At 46.1% G+C, this 27,203-nt stretch overlaps 1 protein-coding gene across 7 annotated transcripts in view; it reads right to left on the reverse strand.

The window, feature by feature from the left end:
* Nucleotides 1-27,203, reverse strand: part of FRY (FRY microtubule binding protein) — a 1,191,674-nt gene that overhangs the window by 579,634 nt on the left and 584,837 nt on the right. For all 7 annotated transcript variants that reach the window (XM_069639765.1, XM_069639761.1, XM_069639760.1 and 4 more), the window contains exons 12-15: nucleotides 26,558-26,661; nucleotides 23,796-23,904; nucleotides 18,729-18,815; nucleotides 14,842-15,013 (exon numbers count right to left, since the gene is read on the reverse strand). In XM_069639765.1, the coding sequence (XP_069495866.1) occupies nucleotides 14,842-15,013; nucleotides 18,729-18,815; nucleotides 23,796-23,904; nucleotides 26,558-26,661 (472 nt within the window). The remainder of the gene's footprint in view (nucleotides 1-14,841; nucleotides 15,014-18,728; nucleotides 18,816-23,795; nucleotides 23,905-26,557; nucleotides 26,662-27,203) is intronic.

The raw sequence follows: 27,203 nt of genomic DNA on the forward strand, positions 1-27,203 counted from the left end.
TTTCTAGTAAAATTTGTCACTTGTCAAAGTGTGCGTTTAAAATTGGCAAAACCAAAAATGACCTTTACTAAATTGCTCATATCTCCGCAACCGTTTGGGCTAGAGACTTGCAATAACTTTCATTTGGAACCTGAGATCCTAGGCTTTCCTAGGACCCCAAAACGGTAGAGATAGTCCTTGCGGTTCCTTTGTAATAGCGCTCGGCGCATCCGCGAATTTTGCCGCGATTTGCAATTTCTTCACATGTAAAAAAACTGCTGCTGCCTGATTTCATTTGCCCGAAATTCGTTTAACCTGCTAACTATCCCTGCATCATTGCTAGTGTGAGCCTGGACTAATATTAACTAGATACCACTCATCCTGAACCTCTAAAAGGGAATTAAGAGCGTTTCCAGCATATTTCTCATTCATTGCTAGCACCTATCAAAGCATTTGCCTGTGTTTTCAAACTTCTGTTTAAGCTTGCTGGAGTGAACTGAATTACAGTTGATTGCATTTCTGAGAACTGTGTGTTTTCCTTCCATTTCCTTGCCTTACATCAAGAGGGGGGGGAGTGAATAGCCAGAGAAGAGTGATTACATTGTTTGGTTGAAATCATATTGAGTATTTTCTGTACTGCATTCATTGAATATTGCATCCACCTGAGCTTACATAAAGCGTCCTCTACCACATTATACTTTTGTTCCTATTTACCAGTGTGCTACCTTATCCATTTCATGTCAACTCATTAGTGATTATAAGAAGTGTGTTAGTGCCAGATTCTCCGTTGTTAATCTTCATCATATCAGATTAAGTGTGCTATTCAATTATTAATTTATTAAAAAGTGTGATATATATTTTAATTTATCAAATAAACCTTTTAAACTTGCAAAACAGAATTACTTCTTGGCTCAGTGGGGTCAGGGGGATTCCAAGAGAGGGGTGTTATACAAGGGTAGTCATCCAGAACGCATGAACTGGACCTAAAGATATATCAATAAGGGTTTTCATTCAGTATTCTAGACTAGGCGTTAACTTGGCTGTAGTGCTGAATTGAATCCTCTTACAAGCAGCAAGGAATAATGTCCAAACTCTAGAGCTGCAGGAGCCAGACAGTGAGGCTCAGCGACGCAGGGTCCTGGTGCAGTATTCCCCAGTCTTCTATGATGAGAAGATCGGGAAGTGGAGGCAGCTGTATAGACGCAGCCAGCGATAGACGGAGCAGGTCTGGGTACCAGATCTGTTGACGCCACGCCGGAGAAATGAGCATCACTCGTGTGTGGATCACTCCTAGTAGGAGCAGCATCGGAGGGAAAGCATACAGGAAGAGCCTCTTCCACGGGAACGAGAAGGCATCCCCCAGGCTCTTCGGCGGAGGAAACCTTCTGGTGAACCTCTGGCACTTGCAGTTAGCTGCCATCATGAAGAGTTTGATCAGTGGCAGACCCCACTTGCAGAAGAGAAGATGGACTTGATCCTGACGAAGCTCCCATTCATGGCAGGCACTCAGATCCCTGCTGAGCGAGTCTGCAATGGTGTTCTTGACGCCTGCCAGGTGAAAGGGGATGAGGAACATGTCCTGAAGAATGGCCCAGCACCACAGAGTCTGGGCTTCCAGGGAGTGTGTCCCGCCCTTCTTCCGGATGTAGAACATGGTGATGGTGTTTTCCATGATGGTTGTCACCACCTTCTCCTTCAGCAATAGCAGGAATCATTTGAGGGCCCAGAAGACTACCAGGAGCTCCAGGACATTGATGGGAAGGTCCTTTTCCTCCGGGAGCCAGAGGCGTCTGGCGTGCAACCTCTCGGTGCGGGCCTCCCACCCCTCTAGGGAGGCATCTGTGCTGATCGTCTCCTGGTACAGAGGGATTTTAAAAAAGAGCTCCTTGTGTGAGATGTGGGTGCACTCCCCACCATTGTAGAGCTTGCCAGAACTCCTGGTTGAGGACCATCTTGTCTGTCCAAGCACCTGTGATCTGCAGCCACTGTGCATCCAGAACTCCTGAAGAGGCCTCATTGGAACCTGCAGAATGGGACAAGGTGAATGCAGGAGGACATCATGCCTAGCAATGACTTGATGGCTTGCACTGTTGTGTTCTGCCCTGCTGCACCTTCCCCAGGATGGCGGTCACTCTCCTCGGGGGTGGGGGGCTCGCTAAGCATGCAACCGTGTTGAGGCGGCTGCCCAAGAACAGAGCGTTCTGCGATGTCTCCACGCAGGACTTGAGATAGTTGATCGAGAATCCAAGATCCTTCAGAAGGCGAATGGTCTCCATGGTGTGCTGGATTGCCAGCATGCGACAGCGGGCACGGATCAGCCAGTCGTCTAGATATGGGTAGACATGGATCCCCTTAAGGCATAAATGCTCTGCCACTGGAGCCAAACACTTCCTGAACACTCTTGATGCTGACTTTCGGCCGAAGGGCAGAACCTTGAACTGATAGTGCTGCCCCTGGACCACGAACTGTAGGAACTTCTGATGTTTTGCGTGAATGGGGACGTGAAAGTAGACATACTCCAGATACAATGTCGCCAGGAAATCCCACTTCTTCCAGCTGTCGGAGCATGCGCTGCACGTGTCCATCCTTAACATTTGGGATTTCAAGGACTTGTTGAGGCATCTTAAGTCTAGGATTGGCCACCACCCTCTGACTTCTTCCATACCAGAAAGCATCTGGAGTACACTCCGAAGCCCCGGAGGTGCCGGAGGATGAACTCTATCGCCCACTTTTTTGACATGGCCTGAACCTGTGTAGTTTTCGACGAGCCACAGGAGGAAGTCAAGGACACCTGTGTTGAACTCGAGGTGTGTCCCTGACAAAGAACGTCCAGCAACCATTTGTCCATGATGATGTCTTACACTCGTTGACAAAATTCACTAGTTGGTCTCAAACAGGGGTGTGCAAGTGGGGGCCCGGATCCACGGGTGGTTCAGGCCTGCTTGAGCCTTTGCGTCTTGGCCTGCTGGCGACGATGACACTATCCTCCACTGCTGTAGGCCTCAGGAGTTGTGTATCAGAAGGGTTGATAAGGGGAGTTATACCACTTGGAGGACCTACCGGATGTCCCCTTCTCTTGAGGATCATAAGTTTGATGACCTTTGATGTTGCAATGTTCCCAACGAGTGTGCAGTCTCTGTTTATCTTACGGTCTTGCCAAAAAGGTTTTCCCCATCAAAGGACATGTCTACCCCCTTGGACTGGACATCTGCCCTGAAGTTTGTGGCCTTCAGTCACTCCCGTCATCGAAGGGACACCCCATTGCCCTTCTGGCAGAACCCTGTATCTGCAATGTCTAAAGCCACTGTGATGGTGTGGTCTGACGCCACCTCACCCTCCTGGAACAGGGCCGGGGCCTCAACCTTCTTGTCCTCTGGCAAGAAGTCCAAAATAGTTCTGAGCTCATACCACAGCTCCCTGTCGTAGTGGGACAAGATGGGCAGGGCATCAGCGACCTTGATGGCGGAGGCTGCAGTGTAAATGATGCGCTTGCCCATTGTGTCCAGTTTCTTCCCCTCTTGGTCAGGAGGCGCCATGGCCGGAGATGATGGATTCGCTGATCGCTTCCTGGCAGTGGCAGAGACCACACAATCAGGAGAAGGCTGTGACCTCAAGCACCTGGGAGCAGAGTCTGGAACTCTATTTCTTTTCTAGACTATCCTGCTTGGGATGCTCAGTACTCTGCGTCTTCATTAAGGGCAAACCTTCCTCCCAGACATCATCCAGTAGAGCAATGAACATGATGGTCTCCTACCTGGACTCCCAGCGTTGGAAGAGGAACACTTTTTGTCTTTGTCTCCTCTGGCTCCTAACTAGAGAGAGTAGAGGCCCTTGATATCATGGCATGAAAGCAGCCAACCTCATCCGGTGGTGAAGCCCTGGCGAGCTTGTCAGCACCCAGCGGTTCTCCATCTGCTGGTACATAGTCATCAGTGCCCGTGTGCAGGGGCTCCTCTACAGAGGTCAAGGCCCGATGCAGAGGCGGTGGGTGCGTCGGTTGATGCCTCAGGCCAGTCAGGTCCTTTGACTTAGGCTTTGGCCTAGATGGGATCCTAAAAGGCCTTGAGGGGCTGCAGACCAGTGCAGGTGTAGCATGTAGCTTTTGCTGTGCCTCCGATACCAGCATGTGCAGTCTCGTAAGAATGTCAAATTACATGTCCCTGGGTGCTGGCTGCGGCGTGGCTGGAATAGCCGACAATGGCTATGAGACGAAACGCTTCCTTGGGCTAGATGGCGATACGTGTTCATCCCGTAGAGATCCCTCTATGGACACAGTCTCACGGCCCCTCATGGTCCGAGTAGTAGTCCTTAGGAAAGTTGTCGTCGTCGCAGCTCATGTAGATCTGCACCTGGTCCCTTGATGCCTCCTTTGGCCTCATTCCCCCCAGTCTGGGAGGAGGTTCCACGGGCGTTAGTCGCTGCCTGTCCTTCTCCGATTCCTTTGGGAGCAAGGGGCAGTTCCTGTCATCGCCCATCACCGGGGGTGCCTGTGGATGTCGTTGGCAGTGCTGCCCCACCACCCGTATGCCGTGGTGGCAAGGCTACTCGTGGGGTTGCTGTCATTCTGATCGTAGATACCACCTTTGTTGCTATCCCCCTTTTCATGACATTGTGATGGTCGTCGCCTAGGTGTATGCCGAAGCTTCAGTCGAAGGGATTGTGACCTTTGACGAGGTGGTGGTCATCGATTAAGTGGTCGTCGACGGCGGACGAGAGGAGCCACTCAGGACCTCTCCTTTGCAGGCTTTTTCGAAGGGGTTAAGTACTTCCTCTTGGAGGGAGTGCCCCTCATTGGTAGGCTCGCTGTAGATGTAGAAGGCAACAGTGATAGTGTCCTTCCCGAATTGGGACTTGTGGCCGCAGCGAGCCAGTGGGATCCATAGCATGGAGCTTACCTGTGTTTTGGACCCCTGGGTAGGGGGTGTCCTCAAAAGGACCTCAACCTCTTCTGCAAGTGAGTTCGCTCATGGGACAGGCCGGTCCTGGGTGAGGCATGACCGCACGTCAGAGGCCTTTCCCAACTTGAGCCGTGCTGTTAACCTGCTGTACCACTCATTCTTTTCATCTTCTTTGAAAAACTATGGCAAATCTCACAGCCTCCCTCATTGTGGTCCGGATGCAGGCAATACAAACATTTGTGATGCCGATCTTCGACATACACATTTCTCAGTCCACATTTCTTTTACGCATATCTTGAAGAGGCTGCACTTCTCTTTGGACATGGTGGAAGGTGTGAAGTAGGCCCAAGACTGGGACTCTCGAAACTTCGAAGAGAATAAATGTTCTTCCCCGTCAAATGATCCCCACTGCCGGTAGTCAGTTGAACGATGGAACAAAATTGGTCAAAAACACTATTTACTCAAAAAAACTTGAAATATCAAAAAGGCTTGAGAGTAAGAAGAGAGGATTCCCAATACTGAAATGTCTGGTAAAAATCTGAAGATGGCCTCCAGGGGTGGAGCTCAGGAGGACGACTGTCATTGGATGGGGGCAGTATGACCTCAAGGACAGTGATAGGTTTAGAGGAGAAATGCAGTTTCAGTGCTTTTATTTTTTACCGAGGATTCCCAGCCTGACGACAGGAAATATTCATGAGCATGTGAATCCATGTCAGAACCCATGCTGGAGAAATCTAGAAATTCCACTGCATTTCGTCATTGGTCCTTCCATACACAGACAAATATCTGCGTGATCCGATGCACCTCACACATGAGCAAGATGTATTTTCTTAGATTAGTTTGCATGTTTTCAACATTTAATAATAACCTTTGGCACTGCTTACATTGCTGTACATCAAATTCTGTGTTGGAGGAGCAAAACGAGAAAGCAGAATCAACACCACTGCCGACATCATCAACCCTCACTTAACAAAATACATTGCAATGTTCAGGAATTTCCGCCAAGTAATGAGGCAATTCACTCTGCCAACATGGATTTTTAGTCTTATTTAGTACCAAGAAAACATACAAACATACAAAAATGTCTCTAGATGCCAGAGTCTCCAAAAAATAATTTGTATTCACTGAGTGATTTAGCTTTGGTGAGTTCAAAGTTATCTACATTCTCCTCAGTTACAACACAAACCAAGGGCCGCTTGACAGTATACCCACTTTTAGCTCCATCTAAAGAAAACTTTAGCTCTCCTCCAAAGCTCTTGACCGGTGTTATTGTGTGAAGCTGCTCCTGCGTAATGCAGAAAAAGTGCATCATGGTGAAATAGCTGCTTTATGGTCAACCATTTTGTAGAAGATTGTGCAACTGTGTTATTGTGGTAGCGACTTTTAGGATGTTCTCTTAAGAGCTTCTTTTGTTTCGTTGCAATTTGGTGCATTGATGTTTTTCCACTTTTTTGCCGTGTTACAGAATTCGAAATATCAAGTTGAAAGCTATTAGCCACACACAGGTCACACCCTATCCCATTTTTTGAATGAAGCGCAGTACACAACACCAGCGGAATGCTCCACTCTCCAACAATGATCCACAGGAACAGCCTGTCTAGCACCAACCATAACAAATTCACATGTAAATCACAATCCAGTTGTAAAACAGGACATAAATGAAAGAAATGTTGCAGTCTGTCCTTTGGTTAATGAAAGACACTGCCAATCATGTTTAATCGATGCACATTTGGTTGCGAGTGCTGGTATGTTTGCTTGCTCTGGCAATAGAAATGCATGCTTGCGTGAAACTGATGCAGGAGGGGCAAATTTGGAAAGGACACAAAGGTTACAATACTCGCTTCCTCAGCTCACTATTTGATTTGTTTTTTTATATAGCGCACCGAACCCTTAGGTGTCTTGGCGCATTTCTTTACAATCCTACAGTTATACATGTTGCGCATTACATAATGTTGAAACAGTACAGGGGTTAAATAAAGTGCATCACAGGAAGATGCAGACATGAACACGGCAAAAAATAGGACATTCAACATTGAGTCTCCTGTGTGAGAAGCCACGTTTTGACGTTTTTTCCTGAAGTTGATGTACGAGGGTTCTACTCTTGGGGCTAGTGGTAAAGTGTTCCATAGTTTTGAAGCTGGATCTGGTTGGTCGGTCAGAGATGTTTAGTAAGAATTTGTCAATCAGGTATTTGGGCGCCAGATGCGAGAGACATTCATGAGTGAGTGAGAGTTTTGAACTCAAACCATCATCTTCCTGTGCACACCATCCTATGTCTTTTCTGCCTCAGTTCACACGTGCTAAAATAAGAAGCACATAAAAGAGTGACCACTAGCAAGAGCTACATAAAAAGAACTAGGTCACACTCTTGTCCCTAAATCTCAATTTCCCCAAATTATGTGATCCTGGGAACATCACTTTATCTCACTGTCTTATCTTGGTATACAGTTGTTTTTCCACCAGTTTTTTTTTTCCGATGAGTTTTTTTTTGACAAAAATTCATCGATAAATAAAGGGGTGGGTAAGGGGATACAAAGGTTAGGAATTAATTAGGAAGAGGGGTTTGGGGGAACGGACCAAATATAAAAAATATTTCGACCAGTTTTTTTGATTAATATTAAAGAATATAGAACCCTTATCTTCGCTGTGTGCTAAGCTTGTGATTGGTCAACTGTTCAAAAACTTGCTTTATTGATATAAAATGATGTCAGCGATTCACTTGAAGGCAGTGCGGTGCACCCCACTCCTCTCCCCCGTCACCTCTTTTCCATCCAACTTAAAGTACTGCTCACAGACTAAAAAGAACAATTATCTATTGTGACATGTGTGCTATTAACGTAGAGGCAAATTTGACAACATCCAGCAAATACAGAGATGTAACCCATAGCATTTTCAGCCTTTAGGATTTTACACCATTTGTTTTGCAGCGCGTGTTTTACTGCCCTTCACGTCATTGGCGTTCTGTAATGAACAGTGGGCAGCGTCTGCTCATTGGAACTCTAAACCTTAGCGGTCAAACAGAGCATTAAAACCGGTTGACGAATTGTCATTCTATAAGCGTGTATTTTCACATATTTTAAGGGTAACAAAACAAATAATTAAACCAAAGGACCTCGAATATTCCTTTCAAAGTAGGCAGTACTTCAATTATACCACGCAAAAAGCAATAACAGTGCATGAATGTAGCTTTCAGGGACAGCACCCATCCCCTATATATACAAAAATGATTTCACACATTAAAAATTACTTTCGCTATTGTAGCTTTGAAACTGCATGATGCAATGTTACCATGGAATGGTCTCCCTTAGCTTGTACTGCAACGTAACAATCACGAATAAGCATCTAAAAAATGATCATTAATTGCAATAGTTCATTCATACAGGAGAATAGTACTCCACGACAGGCAGTGCAAACAATAAAATAGTGTCTGAGAAGGAAGCTTGTTCTTTTACTGTAACAAGTAGTGCTGTGTGATCTTAGGCAAATAGCATACATAGAGCTCCTGTATGCACGACATCAGAAATTGGAGGCTGAGGAATTTATTGCAGCGAAGACTTGTGATCCGGGGAAAAACATTCCTTTTGTATTCCATGAGAAGGAAAGGAAAGCTCTCGGTGCTGATGGATGTACACTAATTGCAGTGTTTCTTTGTGATCTTTGGCAAGGGCTATATTCTGAGTTCATGTGTTACGTTTGAAGAAAAGAAAACACCATTGTTAGATGGAAGGCATCATTACAGTACAGTTTTGCAATTGTGGTCAACCTGTGGGCAGCAAGGTCTTGTTTTCCAAAGGGAGTAAAGGAAGGAAGCCGGCATGTGGAGGAAAACGATCCAGTGCAGTGCAGCCTTGTGATCTTTGGTGATTCAGATCACTTGCGTTTCAAGTCATGGCGAGGAAAGCAATCAGCACATTGGTCCATACTGGAAATAGAGGGTTTTATTTTAATGGAGCTTTGTGGTCTTCGGTAAAAAAATGCATCCAGGGCTGGTATGTGGCACCCAAGAAGATGCATGGAAGCAATTAGCACTGGAATGTGAATGTATTATTGTGTGATCTTTGCCAAGCTCATATGCTCCATTATACAACGTGGCACATAACACTGAGCAGAAGCCTTTCTTCCTATGTGGGTGTTCTCTTCAACCTTACCTAGCATTCCCAAATACCCATCCTGCACATGACAGTTATTGCCTAGGGACAGACTCAAGGCTCAGGGGCTTGCACACCTGGTGGAGGTAGGTTGCTGCCACTTAATCTTCCCTTACACACTCCGCTCCTTATAGTACCTTAAAGTGGCCTGCAGTGCATCCTAGATGCACATGCAACCTTTCCTCAAATTGGCAAAGGCAGATGTTGAACTTGCAGATTTCTAAACGCCAGCTGTAAATTCTAGGCTTGGGGTCAGGCTAATACATGAATGCTCTGTTGACCACACTCCCTAAGTACTCTTTAACCTGCATTATGTAACATTTTCATTAGGTTTCTATGGATCATTACACAAGATTCCCAATAAAGACCACATTTTAAATAAAATGTAATATACATTTTGAAGTTAAACATATAACAAAGTCTATAAGCATATGTCAGAGTATCTTTTCTTGAAGAAACATGTTTGTGTCAAATAGCATAAGGCCCCTACCCTTGGCCAACCCAGCAGATGACAGGAGACCTGTAAGGTAAACTGAACGCTCCAGCAAAACTACTTGAGGATCACTAGTTTAACTGTTTACATTAATTATACAAGCTGCTGGAGGGCATTGTGGACTAACAACATGTGACCTAAAGGTAAGGTTTTAGCGCATTACATTTTTAGCAAGATGAGGCTGTGATAAGCTCTTAGGGGAGCTAGGTTTTTTTCTACAACTACTAACGAAGCTCCTATCTTGGAACTGTTCAACCAAAAGTTGTCAAGGTGGGCTACACTATGGCACATCAGGGTATATGGTATCCTAAGGCTACTGATCGCCTAGATTTTGATTGTACTCCCAATCCCGGTTTATAGCCTCCAATAGGGTTCTTAAGACATTTACCCTTGTTAGGAGGGAGACCAGCATTCACCCCAAAGGGGACCAGGGGCTTATCTATAACTTAAAGGCTGCACCCCATTTAGGAAATATGCAAGGAAAAAAGGTCAGGAAGGGGAAACCTAAAGTTCATTAGGGGTCTCCCATGTGAGAGACCTATTAATATCCCTCTGGATCACAATTCTGAATACAGTATCAGGGCTGCAGGGTCCAGTGTGCTTCGTTTCGTCCCCAAAAATAATCTCAGTGATACTGTGCCCATCACACTTCTTACCCCAATCATATTATTACGGCTATCACGGCACACTTTTATGCCACATGCGCAGTTTATGGGATATAGCACCCAGCACACTTCCTTGCCACAATCAGTCTCGGGTAAATCGTGCTCAGCATGCCATCTGTAAATCCTCCAGGGCTACTGTATCTGGCATCCTTCTTGAAACGTCTAACAAGATGTGCCCTAGTTCACCCTTCAGGCATAAAGTGCGAACATCATTTCAAACCTGGTGCATAGCTCACCATCCAGTTACAGGGTGTCAAGCGTTTCAGATGTTTCTGGCTTTTCAGCTTCTTAGGCCTCCATCTAAGGATTAAAAGCTTTGTCATACTTCCCACTCTCCTAAGAAATGGCAGCTTCTTCATCTCTTCCAGTTGGGGTAGGCTGACATAGTCCATTCTCTATCCCATGTATTCTTGGCTCTGGCTGATGCGCTTGATATCCCGATAGCCCCATGGTAATGGCTGCCTGCTGCCCCCTTCCACCCATCTCCAGAATTGTATAGGCCCTCCCTTTAGGAGCCGATCTCCCATGGCCCCACATTCTGCCATATCTGGGTTTCTGTTTATCACGACTCTGGGTAGACTCTGGTGTTCAATTGTGATACTAGCCCTAGCTGGTGAGGTTCAAAAGCCTTGACAGACCTCTTTGGATCAGGCTCTTCTCTGGATGCTCATTGCTCCTCTGCAGCTTCACTGGCTCCTACAGCCTTGGCGTCCTCTGTGCTATAAACCTTCATTTCACATTGGTGAGTTTCCACTGGGTTCCTGTGTAGCATCTGGGAATCTAAGGTGTGTAACATGTGAAAACCTGGAGGATGTTTCACTACTTAATCCCCGGGGATCCCTTATTCAGGTGGCCAGGGAAGGGTCATCGCTATTGGATCCCGACCCTGAGGTTGGACATGCGAGGGTGGAGCACCTGGGTAGGGGGTCCTTGGGGAGTGGGGAAGAAACACTGGAAGGTGAGACATGGTATACCCCATTTCCTGACAACTGTTTACCCCATATTCCCTCTACCTTTATGGGGTACTACAACTCCCATAATTACCCCTCCTTTCTGTGTCAGCCCAACTACTGAGACGAGGAAGAGGAAGACTGAGATTAGGAAGATTTCCACTAGTAATATGCAATGGTCCTGTCACAGTAATGAGGCCAGGCAGGGTCAGGCACTCAGTCAAAATCACGCACACCTGAAACACAGCTACCCAGAGTATAAGAGGTGGAGTATAGAATCATACAGTGAGCGAGTTGGAGCCCCAGAAGGAACACGAGTTGGAGGCCGAGCAGGCAGGCGAACGGTGTCGCCTAGGTACCCCGAAATCTGTCTGCGGAGGACTAATCGCTGAGACGCTGAGGGCCTGGGAAGTGGAAAGGCTGCAGAATGTGCGACGAGGTAGCTGTGTCTCCAAGGAGCCAGAAGGGGGTCGCTTGAGGAAAAACTTCAGAGAATTCCTGGCACAGATGCTCGTTCCCCTGGGTGTGCGAGACGACCCAGGAGTATCAAAGGGCCAGCGGAGGGGACCCTGACCTCGACACGCAACAAGCGGTAGAGAGAAACACAGCCAGTGAGTTCAAAGAAGAAGGGAGCCTGGTTTGTGAAAGGCGTGAGGCGTGACTGAAATACAATGTTTCAAAATGCGGAAACGCTTATTGCGACCGACACGAAGATGAAAGCTTCCATTGTTGAAAGAGTGATAAGAAACAAAGTGACAGCAAGGCTGCGTGTTCTTTTACACAAGTAGAGAGAGACTTTTGAAATTGTGAATTACAGAGGGCTCGAAGCACGAGCAAAAGTGAAATAAGAATGGTTACATTTATGGAATCATCGAAGAGGGTCTGGGACCCGGAATGAGGATTGAGAAGAGGGTCTGGGACTCACAAGGAGAATTGTGAAAGACAGTGCCGGGGGCACAACCAAGTGAAGTATAATGTGAGGAACACAAACTGTGTAGACAGCCTTATTAGCAGAGTGGTCCCGCACAGGGGCAACCAAGAAACTGTGCATTTGCGAAAGTCTCTGTTACTGTGTTATGAAGTAAAGAAGTTCCAGGGGCACAATTGTGTGAAAGCCTCACTGACAGAGTGGTCCCGCAAAGGGCTAGCGAACACTGTGCGTTTGCAAAGCTCTCTGGCACATAAACCAAATAAGGATTGTTGAACTGTTGGGGAAGGGAACCCCCATTGTGAAACATTCATTTGTGAGTTGATGCCAAACCATGCAAGGGAAGCCTGAGTGAACTGTATGCTGTTTAACTGTGTGAATTCCAAGTCAGGCAAGGGAAGCCTGGAAGAGGTTTGCCCCGTTGAACTGTGTGAACTAGCCACCCAAGCTCCTAATGAACTCTTTTGACTCAAGCTTGGATAAGAGAGTGTTACCCAACTCCATTGCCATCCTGACTTTCTTTTGATGCACTCTTGTTTTGACTCGTTTCCCACCACATAGTTATTGTAGCAGCGTGAGGGCAAGCATAGGTTTCGGATATACACATTACTTTATTTTGACTAGACTGACTCAGACTAATGACTTTTACTTAATGGTCGAGACTACTCCAATTATAGATTTAGGGCCAGCTGGGAACTATCCAAACCCTATTCAGAAGATTAATAGAGGTGTTCAAACTTGTATCTTAGTTTCTAAATTGTGATACCGTGCCTGCTTCACAAACAGTATGCGCCCAACTCGGAATTCTGCAGATCTGGACGGCTTTCCACCGAGTTCATGACCATGCGAATCTCCGCAGGAGTCCCATGGGACATATTGGACTCCACAGCCACGAAGTGTGCTCTGCAATGCTTCCCATTTGCACCACGTATGCTTCAGAAGTAAGCCCAAAAGACAGTCACAGTCAGTTAGTGGGACTTCACAATGAGCTGGGTCGTGCTACCCTCTAAGCATGTTATATTGTTATTATTCTAATTATAAAATTGTTCTTTTATAACAAGCTTATTACTAGAAACCAGTTGCTAAGCACGAGCCTGGGAACCCGTGTTGCTATGCGTTGTCTTTCTTCCAAGATAAACGTGTTGCCCCTGAGCTATCCTCCCGGCCCGGCAAAATTCATTTTGCTAGCATTAGGTTCCTCTGTCCAGTGTTCGAAGTGGCCAGGAGCGGTGCTCCTCTGCTTTTTTAAATTATGTTTTAATGTTCCTATACTTTTATTTTACAAACAAACCGTTCCGGAATAGTTTTGTTTTAAAATTTAACAGCAGGCGCATTTGTTTGGGGTTTTGTATTGTGTGCGGGAGGGGGCATGGTGATGGGGTTTGTGGGGGGAGGCAGCCGGGAGCATAGTTCCACTACTCCTTTTCATAGACTATCCGCCACTGCCCAGTCACTGTGCTCATGTGTAGCTGGGGAACAGGCGGAAAAGGGTTGTGTGGTATGACCTGATCCTCCTTCACCCATGTGTTCTGGCTTTGATTGGCAGCAAGATCTTAGAGGGTGACTGACTCATAAGCTCCTGCCTTAAGGTAGTAATACACGACTCTGGCCCTCCGACCTTGGCAGGCTGACAGGTGTTCTGGATCACACAGACCCCTTCATGTCTTGGGACGCGGACAGGAACCTGGCTTCATCCCAAGGGGTTGTTCGGGGTAATGTGTGCAAAACCTTTCTTAAAGTACCTTGTTATATTTCTTATCAGCGTATTACAATGAACAAGGTTTTGCAGTGTAGAATGGATTGGTACACAGCACCTAAAAATGACGTTATGTTGACCACATTTATTCTAAACACTGTACATCCACTCAACTGCCTTTATGCAAACCTGTGTAATGCATCATGTGTGAACATATATATCATGATTTACAGTAGTAAGAGATCAGTGTCTAATTATGGCAGCGTATTCAAATAGGAATTAACTTATTTCTGGAGCAGGCAGGACAAGTGCTGGTCAGAGAAAGCAAAACACAAAACGGCTGCAGAACTAAGATGGAGCCTGGCAATCTAGTAGACATTAGGAAGTGGAAGCAGTGAGCACTTGCTTCAACGGCGATGCTATTAATAAGCATTGGCAAACCCAAGAGAACTGGCCTTGCAAATACAGAGGCAAGGCTTTTACTGTCCATTCTCTTCCTCTGTGGTACCCTTTACTATTTAATCTCCTCTTCTTCGGGACATGACATAGCTAGGGCGTCATCGGCTGGCAGTAACAAAGCCCACCTCGGGGACCAAAGTCAACCGTACTGCCAGGTTGTATGCCCCAATGGCCACCGTCCGCATGAACTGCCCAGCACTGTTAGAGCTGTGGTAGATCAGTTATGTTTCTCAGGGACACTTTCACTTGAACTGCTGGAGTTCAGGATTTTTAAGCTGTTATCATGGAAGCTTTTATGAGCAATAAGCATGCCTATGGGATGAATAAAGATCATTCAGTCAAGGCGCTGCCTTTTCAGATAAACAGCTTTATCTATCCAAACATGCATGAATACCCAGCATGCAGTTGGAAAGCTTTGGGGTGTGCGTCACAGCACGCCATCCAACTTCTAAGTAACTAGAGCCAAAGATTTCTAAAAAATGCAGAAATCAAAACAGAGTTTATGCAGGGTTTCCAAATAGCTCCAAGTGCAAGCCTTAGGAAATAAAATAACATTAAAAAGGGAATATTTCACTAGGAATCCATGCTGGGAAAGAGATCAAGCAAACAATGACCGGCTACTGACCTATGGTTTTAGCTTCGTCTTCAGTGAGGGTCTTGCTCAAGTAGGTCTTCTTCACTCTCAGCGTGTTACCGGAAGGGAGGACGGCCCCCGTCACTGGCATGGGAGGTTCCCCGTCCTTCTGCTGCAAGCTGTCGGCTATCACCAGGAAGGCCCTCAAACCTATGTTCATTCTCTGCGGGTGACAAAAATCAGAAAGTGACCGATGGGGGAAGCCCCTGTTTTGGATCACGACAGCTCATCATGGATTGTTTTGTTGCAGGGAGTTAATTATTAAGGCATCCAAATTACAATGAAAACAAGAAAACAAAATGGAGTCCGTACTTTTGCGATCATGACCAGAGAACACGTGTTCGGAGGTTCCGTTGGCACTTCACAATCTTTCTCTGGAAGCACTGGCAATTTACTTCCAAAAAAAGATGCACTTAGAAGCTTGATTTCCAGACATTACATTTTCCCATTTCACACTAAGAAGTACAGTATCATAGTAACATCTGCGTCAATAGTGTTCGGATCAATAGTGTTCGGAAACTCTTGTGTTGTGCTACATACAGAACTGACTGCCCTGGGAACCTCAGTAGACAAAGCTGGGCGCCTCCCTTTGCCACAGACTACTACTCACTGATGACCCATGGACCTCAGCTGGGTAGGAAGTCCATTACACTAGTAGCTCTCACTTAGAGAAATGACAGCGTTTACATGGGAAACACTGCGGCTTCTTCAGAGCACTCCCATAGTAGTTCAATGTGTATGAGTGCTGCATGTTGACATTGGCCAGCGCACAGCACGAAATGCACAGCAATCTGTTCCCGGTGCTGCTCAACCAAACACGGTCACCATGCTCATCAGCCGTCTCCTAGCATGGCCCTCGACAGCCCCAACCACACCAGGTTTTCACCAGTATGTACTGGCTAGTATTTCGATACCTTGTCTTAAGACTCATTGGTTTGAAATGTACTGGGTGCGGCTATATTGAAACCATGGAGTGGATTTGAGTCGAAGATCTGAGATGAAAGTGCAAGGCTCTGGGAGACCAAATGCACCAGCCTAACTATTTAAGCCAGAGAAGAGATTTTGTGACTATGAAACTTAGTAGCTCCATTTCAGATGGTTGAGGACAGACTGAACCTTTAAAGTCCCTATCAGGCTGAGGCTTTGGACTAAACAGAACTCTCGGGATTCAAACTGAGCCAAGATGGGCTCTTCCACACTCATTTGCGAGCCTCCAATTAATCCCTTCCCTCGTTTATTCAGGGAGGGACATTCCCACCAGTTATTGGACAAGCAGTAGTTTGGTATACACACTTCAGGATGCAAAGGATTTACTTGGAATGTAAAGCTACACCCACTCAATGGGACACACAGCTCATTCCAGCACGTGTTCGCTACTGCTTTCAAAATGTTTATATTGACGCTGGCGCTGCCTGACCGCCTTATTAAACATGGCAGCCGCCCACATTCCCCTTCTGACACAGACTCTCGGCTACATAAACTCTGATCTTCCACTTTCAAATATCAGCTCTATTAAAGCAGGCCACCTTCCACTGTCAATCCTTTGCTCAATTCCTTTACCAGGGAATGTAGCAGCGGGGCTGGACCCATTGTTTCTTTAGGTTTAACCTCTGTCCTATCAGTTAAACACCCTGCATAACGACTGCGCTGCTAGGAGTCATTCCAGTATTTACAATCTTCTTGCGGCGACTTGTTGCTTTACACAGAATACCCCGAAGCCAATTCGGCTTTCTCTGCAGAAGGGAAAAACTTATAAACATGTATAAAAACGAATAGGCATCACGCAAAGCAGAGCACCCTGATCAATCAGTGCGTTTGCCTGGATAACACATTGCATTGGATGTGGATGGGTGCTTCTCGGGCCACAGGGTACCCGGTCCAGGGAATGGCATTGGGATACTGAAGAATCTGGGAGATTGCGCAAGCACATAGAATAGAGCCCTGCACATTGACATCAGGTTTACAAGTCATTAGATTAATTTCCAGCCTGCTAAAATAAGTTGCTAGTTAACAGGCCATTGCCGGATATATATTTTTGTAGTAGCGATTTACTAGTGAAGAAAAATCTACCAGGAGTTAGGCTTCCGCGCATATCATCCATTTGCTACCACTAGCCAGGTAAGGGGTTCTGGGCTCTCATATGTGGGAGGCCAGTCAACATCCCAGCGCAAATATTGAATTGTATTAAATAAACAAAAACATCCAAATACCTACCAAGTAATTCCATGGAAACTGGGACATCTTTACCATGCTTTACCCTTCAACCAATTACAGTTGTGTCAGTACTAGTACATACTTCCACTGTGCAGAAAAAAATCATAAAATGCAAGGTACTGAAAAGCAAGGACTGGGTTGCGCTGGTTGCAAATGACATGGGGCCAGAAGGCAACTACGGATTCAAACATGACCTTAAAAAGAGCACTTTGGCAAAAATTACAAAGAGTTGTGGCAGGTCAGAAGAAGAACACAGACTTTGGTTTTTCACCTCACTGCTGTAGTTCATTAACTAAAAGGTGGGAACTCCTATCGTTCCCCGTATTAAAGCTGTTCCCTACCTAACAAAGCTCTCTACATTGCATGTGTCGTCTTTGAGAGTCCAAATCAAGATCAGTCCAATGACCAAACTAACCTATCCTAACCCTACCACTTTTTTTTTCAAACAACAAAAGTACAGGAGGATGGCTGCCTTCTCGTGTGAGGTGGTTTTCCACCAAGTTCAGTTCAATAAAGTATCCGTAGGTAGTTACTTTATCAGATCATACACTTCTGATACTGGGTTCTTCAAAGTTTCAACGGTTTCTTTCAGTTGCTTATTTTTTCTTTTCTTCATACTCTGCTCTTGTTCTAGTTAATCTTGCCCTCTTTTCATGGGAGGAGTGCGTTCCTCTCTCTTTATTTAATTTAAGATCTTTCTTTCATTTAATGTCCACGCTTCATACTGGAGTTTGAGGGCTCCAGTATTTATTCTCACTCTCTTCAGTTATTCTTGACACTTTATCTCTGGGTTGTTCAGGGATAACGTCATCACGGCTCGTAATGAGTAGGCACTTCCACTTATCAGGTTGGCTTCTTGTTTCTGCAGCAGTGTCAAGAGTGGAGTCTCCATTCCTTCCTCGGTCGACTCGCCTTGTGATACCTCACAAGGAGATTTATCAGTGTTGTCACGCCCACACTGGTCTCCTGCTCAGGACGCCTTGTGCGCTCTCCGGTCCCTTGCGTCTCTTATTTTTCCACGCTCTACATAGGGAGCTGCACCCAAGCTTCTCTCCAGCATCGGACGCTGCATGTCCATGTTTTCCTCAGCATTCCCCGGCGAGCTAATTCAAACCGTACAGGTTCTCTCCCTCTCGAGGTCTCTGCCTCCTGGTTTTATTCCGCTGCTGTAGGACTTCTCCAGCGTACTGTCAAAGTCCTTCTTCTCATATGCTGTATTCTTCCAGTGGTTTCGTCATCCCAGTACCATAAAAGTCCTTCACAGGTACCGATAGTGTATTTGGATGACAATAAAAGATTCTGATTTGTTCTTTATCTCTTTTTTACAGGATGTTAGTGAAGGAGGGTTAGTGATCTGTTACTTAGGGAGTTCCTCATAGGAATGGGAGTCTCTCCCTGGGAGGTACCACTTGCATCTACCCCTAGGGAGGATATTGCGTAGCGGGCTCATCTCCCTAGCCTCGCAGGGAAAGGCTCCCCCTGGGGAGAAGTGACGTAATCTCACAATGTGTCACAAAGGGCAGAGCAGAAGTGTGTATGGGGTGACAACTCTATGGCAACGCATATGCACATTAATATGCCAGTTAGTCCCTTCTTCCAGCTGCAGAGCCCTCTAGTTCTGCTAAACACTCTGTCACCAAAACAAACAAACTCTTGTGATGTACCTCAGGGTTGAGACTGAATGCTTTCGCTGGCTTGCCCACAGAAAGCAGGTCAAAGATGATTTCTTTCATGGCGAAATCCAGCCTTTCCTGAGGAGAGAAGACAGAGGTTAGCATGCTCATTTCATCACAAGACAATTCTGAAAACATTGGCTCTGTTATAAAAAGGTTTAATAAATGAACAGTAAAAAAAAAATTAGGTTATAAGTAGGTTTTGTTCCACAACAAAAAAATTAAAGCTTGCCCCTAGTCGTTCACAACCAAACCCTCCGTACACTGTCCCATTTTAAATTCACCTGTTGCGGGCGATACCCAATGATGAACCCACTGGATTCGGAGAGCTCAAACTGGAAGCCTAGACTGATGCTTTCCAAGGCAGCCTCACTCTTGCCCAGCCTCAATACCCTCATGGACTCCAATTCATCTTTCTGTTCAATTATATTTCATCAACACACCTATAACCTCACAACTACTCAGACCTTCAGATCCCTGCAGATGTGCCCCTCTTACCAGGGTACTGAATGCTGCTACCAAAAAACTATTCTGCCATTCCATGTTAGGCGGCCGTTCACATTATCCACCTTAGGTACACATTGTTGATAACTACATTTTAAAAAGTGCAATCTATTCAAAGGCTGATAGGCTACAAAGTATGCGTGTGTTTCGTTTTTTAATCCAATTGATCTCTGTCCCTTGTCACGGGCCAATGGCCGAAAAGGCTGCAGACGTTAAATGCAAAACGAGGATTATAACTTTTCCCAGAGTGCGCGAGGCAGAGGGAGTCAAAGGACAATGCCTGCAAAGGGAATGCCTGGCAGCTCAATGGCGTGACTTCTGTGGCGAAGGAGACAAAGTCAAACACACATTGCAAACATAAAAGAGCCCCTTCACAAACACGTTTGCTATTTGTTTGTGGTGCACAGGGCACATGCAAGGTCAAAAAACACCTTAATTTTAGTCTTGGGGAATACTAGTTCAAGGGGGGGGTAGGACCGTACAAAGTTGGGGTGTTGGGAGATGCCATTTGAAATGTAGAGGTTTTTCTGCCATTTGGCCATTAATTTTTGAGTTTCAACTAAGTCTACAAAGGAGGGCAGGCTGCCGAAGCCCCCCCCCCTATGGAACATAACTTTCTGGACCTAGTAGCTCCCAACAGGATAATTAGAAAAGTTTCATTTTTTTTGTTTCATGTGCGTTCACACTGGAATAGAATTATAAAGTGTTTATATATATATATATTACCATCGACCTAGAAATAGAAAGAAAAAAAAGTTTATATTTTGAGCTCGAGTGAGTCCCTCGTACTAGTAATATGAAAAAAAAAGCTTCAGGTATCAGTTCGAGAGGGCTTAGACGCAACAGAAATACAAAAAAAAACATTCCAGCTGAAAATGGAAGAAATAAGTATTTACAGCAAAAGCCTGAGAAATGAGAAAACTATTCCATGTCTTCAGTAAGCAGGCCCTCTTGTGCTGACAGACTGTAGAAAATGTTTTGGGTGCAGGTGGGTTCACACCCCCAAACTATTTTATTTTCCATCTCTCGCAGCCCGCCCACCCTTGCAAGACATGGAAAAGAAAAAGGTTTGGAAGCAAGTAAAGCATGGCAGCTTCCTGCAGAGAGGACCCAGCATGCCAAGAATGCCCCAGGAAGGGGAGGGGCGTTAATTAAAGTTCATTCAATCATCCCCCAAGTGATCACAGATCACTCTTTGGGGGGGGGGGGGGTAATTGAACAGGTCTACACGGATTCCCAAATGTCAATCTGCAGGCGCACCTGGGTGCAAGCAGATTCCCTGCTGTCAAGGAGCAGTACACTGGCAGGATGTGGAAGGGGGGTGCTGGAAAAGGACTGGCACCCTGCCAAGCGCATCCCTGGTTATCAGAGAGGTGCAGGCAGCTTCAGTGGTCCTTAAGCTCGTTCTTCTTCACCCCCCCCTCCCACCAGAAATAAGGCAAAAGGAATGCACAATATTTCAGGCCCCGGGCAGCACCTCTCTGCAACAGGGTTGTCCAACTCCAGGCCTCAGGCCAGAATCATGAAAGGTTTTCAGGATATCCCTCATTCATATTCATGAGAACAAATATGCATACATTTCGAATCATTGTATGCAAATGTCTCATGAATATTAATGAGGGGTACCCCAAAAATAAGATGTTTCCGTCTCTCGAGGCCTGGAGTTGGACAATCTTAATCCACCAGGAATAGAGTCGGCCATGCTTATCATTAGTGTTTCGCATTTAAAAAAAAATATCCCCTTCTTAAATGACACTGGAACGTAAAAACAGCCTTTTGCAGTTGTGTTCCCCTTGAGGTCTGTCACTGAAATGTGCTCGTGGACCCTGTGAAGGTGGGTGTTGGCTCCAAATCCACACCCATGTGTGGTTAGTCAGCCAGTGCACATCTAAGTGTCCAAAACATGGCGAACACGTAGTTGTGCATGGAGGGGCTGAGGCCTGTCCCTACAGCCAACCTCCTACATGTGCAATGTCTATTTTGTGAATTAGGCTCTTGTGATGTGAAAACCTCGGTTGCAGAGATGCAGGCGTCACAGTTCCCCAGTGGCTGATTTGTGACTAAGGGCCTTAGCATTAGCGTGAGGGCAGTGGATGCCCGGCATGTCGCCTCAGTACATCTAATCAAAATTCCATTATAGTGCATTTTTAACATTACAAACCACTTCAGCGCAAATAAATGCCACATTTTGTTATACCTGAAACTCTAACCATACGTATTTTGTATTTGTATTTTATTTATTTGTATAGCGCGCTAGGCCCGAGGGCAACCAGGCACATATCTTCAGGCAAAGGGTACACAAAATGGCATTGATACAGTTACAGGCAAAGATTAAATTCACAGGTGCATGTCTTAAGGCATAACGGGACAAAAGTGGCATGGATACAGGTACAGGCAAAACATTTTAAATTCCCAAGCAAAAAGTGCCAGTAGTACGGGAGTAGTGGAACAGGTGGCTTAGGCTGGTAGTGAGTGAGGTGTAGAGGATAGCCAAAGCTTGGCTTTGTGTTTGAAAAGCATGGCGGAAGGGAGGGTTCTGATGGATAGTGGCAAGGAGTTCCAGAGTTTAGACACGAGGACTGGGAAGCTGATGCCTCCGGCAGTCTGCAGGTTATATTTCGGTATAGTAAGCGATTGCGCTTGGGCAGATCTTAGAGTCCGTGAGGGAGTGTATTGAGAGAAGCGGGAAGTTAAGTAGGTAGTGGCCTGGTTGTTGACACATTTGTGAGTAAGAGTCAGTGATTTGAGCAAAATTCTTTGGGCAACAGAAAGCCAATGTAAGCTCTTCCTAGTGTCGGAGATGTGCGCCGACCTAGGAATAGAGAGGGCTGCTCTGATAGCATTGTTTTGGGCGATCTGTAGTTTGTTGAGGTTGCGTTGGTTAGTGCCTTGATAAAGTACATTGCAGTAATCAAGTTTAGACATAACCAACGTCCTGGCGAGAGTAATGCAGTTCTGGGTAGAGAGGAATGGGCGGCAGGCTTTAATCAACTTACAAGTGTAGGCTGAGGCAGCGGCGACTGCATTCGTTTGTCGGTTAAGGGACAGTGTGGAATCCAGGTAGATACCTAAAGTTTTGGTCTCTTTAGCCACTTTGATGGAGTTACCATCAATGTTGAAGGTGCTGAAGGATGGGCCAAGCTTGCTAAGTCTTTGTTGGGTGCCAAGGATGAGGAGCTCTGTCTTGTCATCATTGCGACAGAGCTTGTGATGTGCCATCCATGCTTGGACGACTTGGTATACGTCGTTCAAAGCTTTGGCATCTGCGATGTAGTCACCAGTGATGGGGATGAGTATCTGGGTGTCATCCGCGTAGTTGGTGTAGGTAACACCCAGATAGTCAAGCACATCGAACAATGGTTTGGTGAAAACATTGTAGAGCGTAGGAGATACGCACGATCCTTGAGGAACTCGGCATGGGACCGGAGATGGATCAGCAGATGCAGTGGGTGAGAATACTCTGAGTCTATTGTCCAAAAAAGGATCTGATCCAGTTAGTGGCGTCTGTCCCATCCTTTAATTTGCTAATAATGCAACCTTACATTGAGCTTCTCAAAACCCTGAACCAACCCAAATCCCGGCCCTGACCCCATCTTTCACCAAAACACTGACCCAGAACCTAACCTGCATTCAATGTGATCAGTGACAACATGAGATGACTCATGCTATGGACTGTGCACAGACAGGGGGGCCTTTTCCAGATCTGAAGATTGTGCAAGATAAAGCTATGCTCTGGAAGAGGTAACTATGCAAGCCTTGCAAACTAAACCCCAAATCTGAGGTGAAAAGAACAAGGGGGGGAGAGAGGAGAAGGAGAGAGGAGAGAGAGGTAGAGAGAGAGAGGAGAAAGGAGGGAGAGAGAAGAGAAAGGAGATCGGTGGAGAGAGGGAGAAAGAGGGAGAGAGGATGAGAGAGAGATGAGAGAGAGAGATGAGAGAGAGAGAGAGAGAGAGAGAGAGGGAGAGAGGGGGAGGAGAGAGGCGAGAGGGGTAGAGAGGAGAGAGAGAGGAGTAGAGGCGAGAGGGAGAGGAGAGAAAAGCGAGAGGCGAGAGCGGGAGGGGAGAGAGCGCAAGGCAGAGAGAGAGAGAGAGAGAGAGAGGGAGAGAGTGGTAGAGAGGGGTAGAGAAGGGAGAGAGGGGTAGAGAGGGAGAGGAGAGACAGGAGAGAGGGAGAGGAGAGAGGGAGGGGAGAGGGGAGAGAGGGAGGAGAGGAGAGGGGTCGAGAGGAGAGAGGCAAGAGAGAAGAGGGAGGAGAGAGTGAGAGGAGAGAGGTAAGAGGGAGAGGGGGAGAGAAAGGAGAGAGGAGAGAGGCGGGAGAGAGGAGAGAGAGAGAAGAGGGAGGAGAGAGCAAGAGAGGAGAGAGAGAAGGAGAGGGGCCTAAAACCTGTGAAGAATGGACTGGAGAAACAAATCCAGTTAACGTGGACCACTCCAAAACAATGTGGCCCTTAGGAAAATGCACATGTTCCACATTTCATACACACCGGTTCTTATTACATGGGTGCACTAAGAACAGGATACTACACAGTTGCATATGCACAACTCAGTTCCATACCTGAGCGATGAACTGTATAATTTTTACAAAGATGTTCAGCGGCATGTCCCTTGGTACCACCACACGCGAGCCCTTGGGGAAGAGCGTCGTGATGATCGTTGTAAGTCGCCTACAACAAGAAAAAGAGAACACGTTGGCAAACGTTCAATGGTTCAAAGGGAACTAAGCCCAGGCGTACTACATTCCCTTCAGGCCAAAAACACTAAACATTCTGCCAAACCGATCAGTCAATTGACCAAATGTTCAGAACAGCGGTTTTTCTTGGCAAAAGCCTTGTCCTGAAAATAAAATCGCTCTTGGCTCCGTATTTGGCGCTTGCCGGCACGAGATGCGATTTTTATTTTGAAATGGAGTGATGAGAAAACATTTGGTCAGATCATTTCCATCTCCGCTCCTTCACTCAACTGGACTCGTGTTCCTTTATTTGGAATTGCTCTAAAGTAGGAAGGAGCTCTCACAAGGAATTGAACTAAATAACTTCAAAAGGAGGGCACTTGTGGCCCGCACTGTACATTTGTCAAACTAACCAACACATCCTGGAAAACACAATCAGAGGGTAACTTCTAATGGTCGCACCCACTTCATGAAATGCAACCTCTCTGAGCAGGGGTGACCACTGTTCAGATAACCTCATGCTCCATGAGCAAGGGCTATCAGTTTGGTCAGTATTTATTTAGAGATAGCTTGGCAAGGTGGGGCATTGCTGCTTGCACAGGTTTGTGTGCAAAGCCAGTTTTCGTCTAACACTTTAGGCACATAGGCATTGAAGAAGGGGTTATTTGTATTCCTGTGCATAGCAATAAATAAATAATAAAAAAAGGATTAGTGATGACTAACAAAAACTCGTTCATTAAAAGGCATAGAATACCAGCAACCAAGGTGGGCAATGGGCCAGAACAAGAAAGAGCAGAGGCCCAGGGGCTTCAGAAGATTCGGCCCCCGAGACAATGCGGAAATAGCCAAAACCTCACATCCTGTTCAGAGGCTGAACACATTATGTGTCATGCAAGTTGCAGACTTTTGATTTTATTAGGGTGAGTACTGTGACCAATGAAAAGAGCAGTCAACTTCCATTGCTAGCACAAAAGGATTTCCTGCTGAATCCCCATCACAGACATGTTTTAAATTTAAAATTGTGGGCCTTGTTATGTTCCCAAAATGCTCTTTGCTTATATGCAAATCGTAAGGCTTGGGTTCCATGAAAGATACTGTGTTGCGTGACCTGGCCACCCCCCACCCACCGCCCTCCGAGCCCATTTCAAGCAGGCATACCATAAAAGTAAGGAACATCGATTTTCAAACTGTCTACAATGAAATCCAGTCAAAGAAGCAGCGCCTCTTGAAAACAATAAAGCAACCAACTAATAGTGCAACCTGGAGCTGGACAACCTGACCAAGAGATGCTGCAATCTAGAACACCCATGTCACAACCCCAACTGCAACACAGGCACGGCTTACTTAAAAATACACTGAGGGGGCTACTTCTAGAGGACAAAAGATAGACTACTTACTGCAACTGTTGTAATGAAACAACCCTCCTGGCAAGTAAACGCTAAACAAATTCTGCAAACTAACGAATCCAAAAAGCCCTGTAACACCTGCCTTGCGTCACTCTCCAATACTTTCCCAAAATAAGCAATAGCAGGAGTCCATCTTCCCTGCAGAGTTGGGCCCAGCATCGTGCATGCCCCATGCCAATAACCAAGGGGGGGGGATGCAATTCTTTTTTAACTCCCCTATTGATGTTAAATGCGCCCCCCTCGCGTGCTGGAAAGCCTGGTGCCAGCACAAGAGCGGGCGCATTTCATTTCAATAAGCAGCCTGCAGTGCCTCCTCCCGCCACGCCAGCTCAGGGAAGCGCACGAAAGACCCCCGAGCTGGCGTGAGGGAGGGAGAATGGCTCCCTGGGCAGTCGCCCGTGCGGCCCTTGCCCAAGACCGGCCCAGCTCATGAGCATGCTTTGAAAATGAACTTTTTTAAACAAGCCTTTGGCTTGGTCTGTCAACATTAAACAGTGATCGACTAGATGGGGTGTCTGGGCCAGCCTGTTGCAGACCACCCTTCTACTGGTACTCTCTTCACTCGTAATCCAACTGCGACACACACGGTAGCTCAGTCTTTACTTTTAGGTGCTTTGTTCTCCATTTTGCTGTTCATGCGCTGCCTTATTATATTGTGTGACTTTTGCAGCTGTCTGAGGCAGAAGAAGAAAGCACAAGTGGGAGGTGGTTGTATCGTAAGAGATTGTGGGAGGCCATTTTGAAAGAGCGGCCCTTTGCGATTGATGTGCCAGGTCTTCACTACTGGAGGAATGAGCCGGGTCACGTAATAGCAGAATTCCAGGAACCACCATCTTGAATATCAGAACTTCAGAGCAATTGGATTTAAAAGCAGATGGTTATGGTGACCTGAAGCATAAATGGCGTCTTATTAACAAGGGTGTGTGTATGGATGAATAGCCAATCCATCAAGTGTGCAGCCAAGTAACTAGCCGTCTTCCATTGCCAATAAACAGAATATTTCATCATTTAAACAATATGAGCCAAACACATACTTCCCACAGCATATGGGCCAGAGTTCTATACACAAGGGGATTCAGGAGAGTCCAAAATGTCTTTTTCCTTTTTCTCAGCCTGTCTTGTAACAACTTGTTTTCATTTTACGTTGTAAAAACACAAATACACATAAATCTCTCCAACAAAGGCTTTGAGGGATTTCCAATAAGAAGAGTTGTGCAATCTGCAGGCATGAAGTGTACTTACCCTTGTGTTGCCGTGTTGCTTTCACATTTAATTCTAATCATGTAGACCCACAAGAGCCTATACAGGGATTCCAAAGCAACTCGTGCCATTTTGGGGTCCTTATTCTGCAAAAGAAGAAAAAGACCCACTTTAAGAACAAGGACTGAAAAGCTTAGGGAGCGCATCACATCGAGCTGGTGTACATACACTCCCACAGTCCACCAAAGGGAACTCCTGAAACTGGGGGCTATGTGTACATGCAGAAAGCCAACTAGAAGGCACTGTTAAGAGGGGAAGGTTGTTGCCGGATTGCGTGTGCTTGGAAAATGCACATGGATCTTGACCAGGGTTTTTGTGAGTGGGCGGCTAATAGTAGGCCCATTGCCAATCTGGCGCTCCTTGGTGCCGCCCTGCGAGTGCCGCCTTAGACACTGCCAATGATTGCCATGCCGTTGGTCCGCCCCTAGTTAACAGGTCATTTCATGCAATATCCTGTTACTTTGGCTTACACAATACAAAAAAGTGTGTGCACTGTATATGCACGAATACTGTAATGTATACGTTAAACCTATAATTAACTTTCAACATGTATGCCTGGATATAGCACAAAGATCAACATTGCAAATGGAGACAGTTCCTAAACTGGGGAGAAATTCAAAATTAACCT

Source organism: Ambystoma mexicanum, chromosome 7q (assembly GCF_040938575.1).
Source record: "Ambystoma mexicanum isolate Mex_15411 chromosome 7q, UKY_AmexF1_1, whole genome shotgun sequence".
Classification (NCBI taxonomy): Eukaryota; Metazoa; Chordata; class Amphibia; order Caudata; family Ambystomatidae; genus Ambystoma; species Ambystoma mexicanum.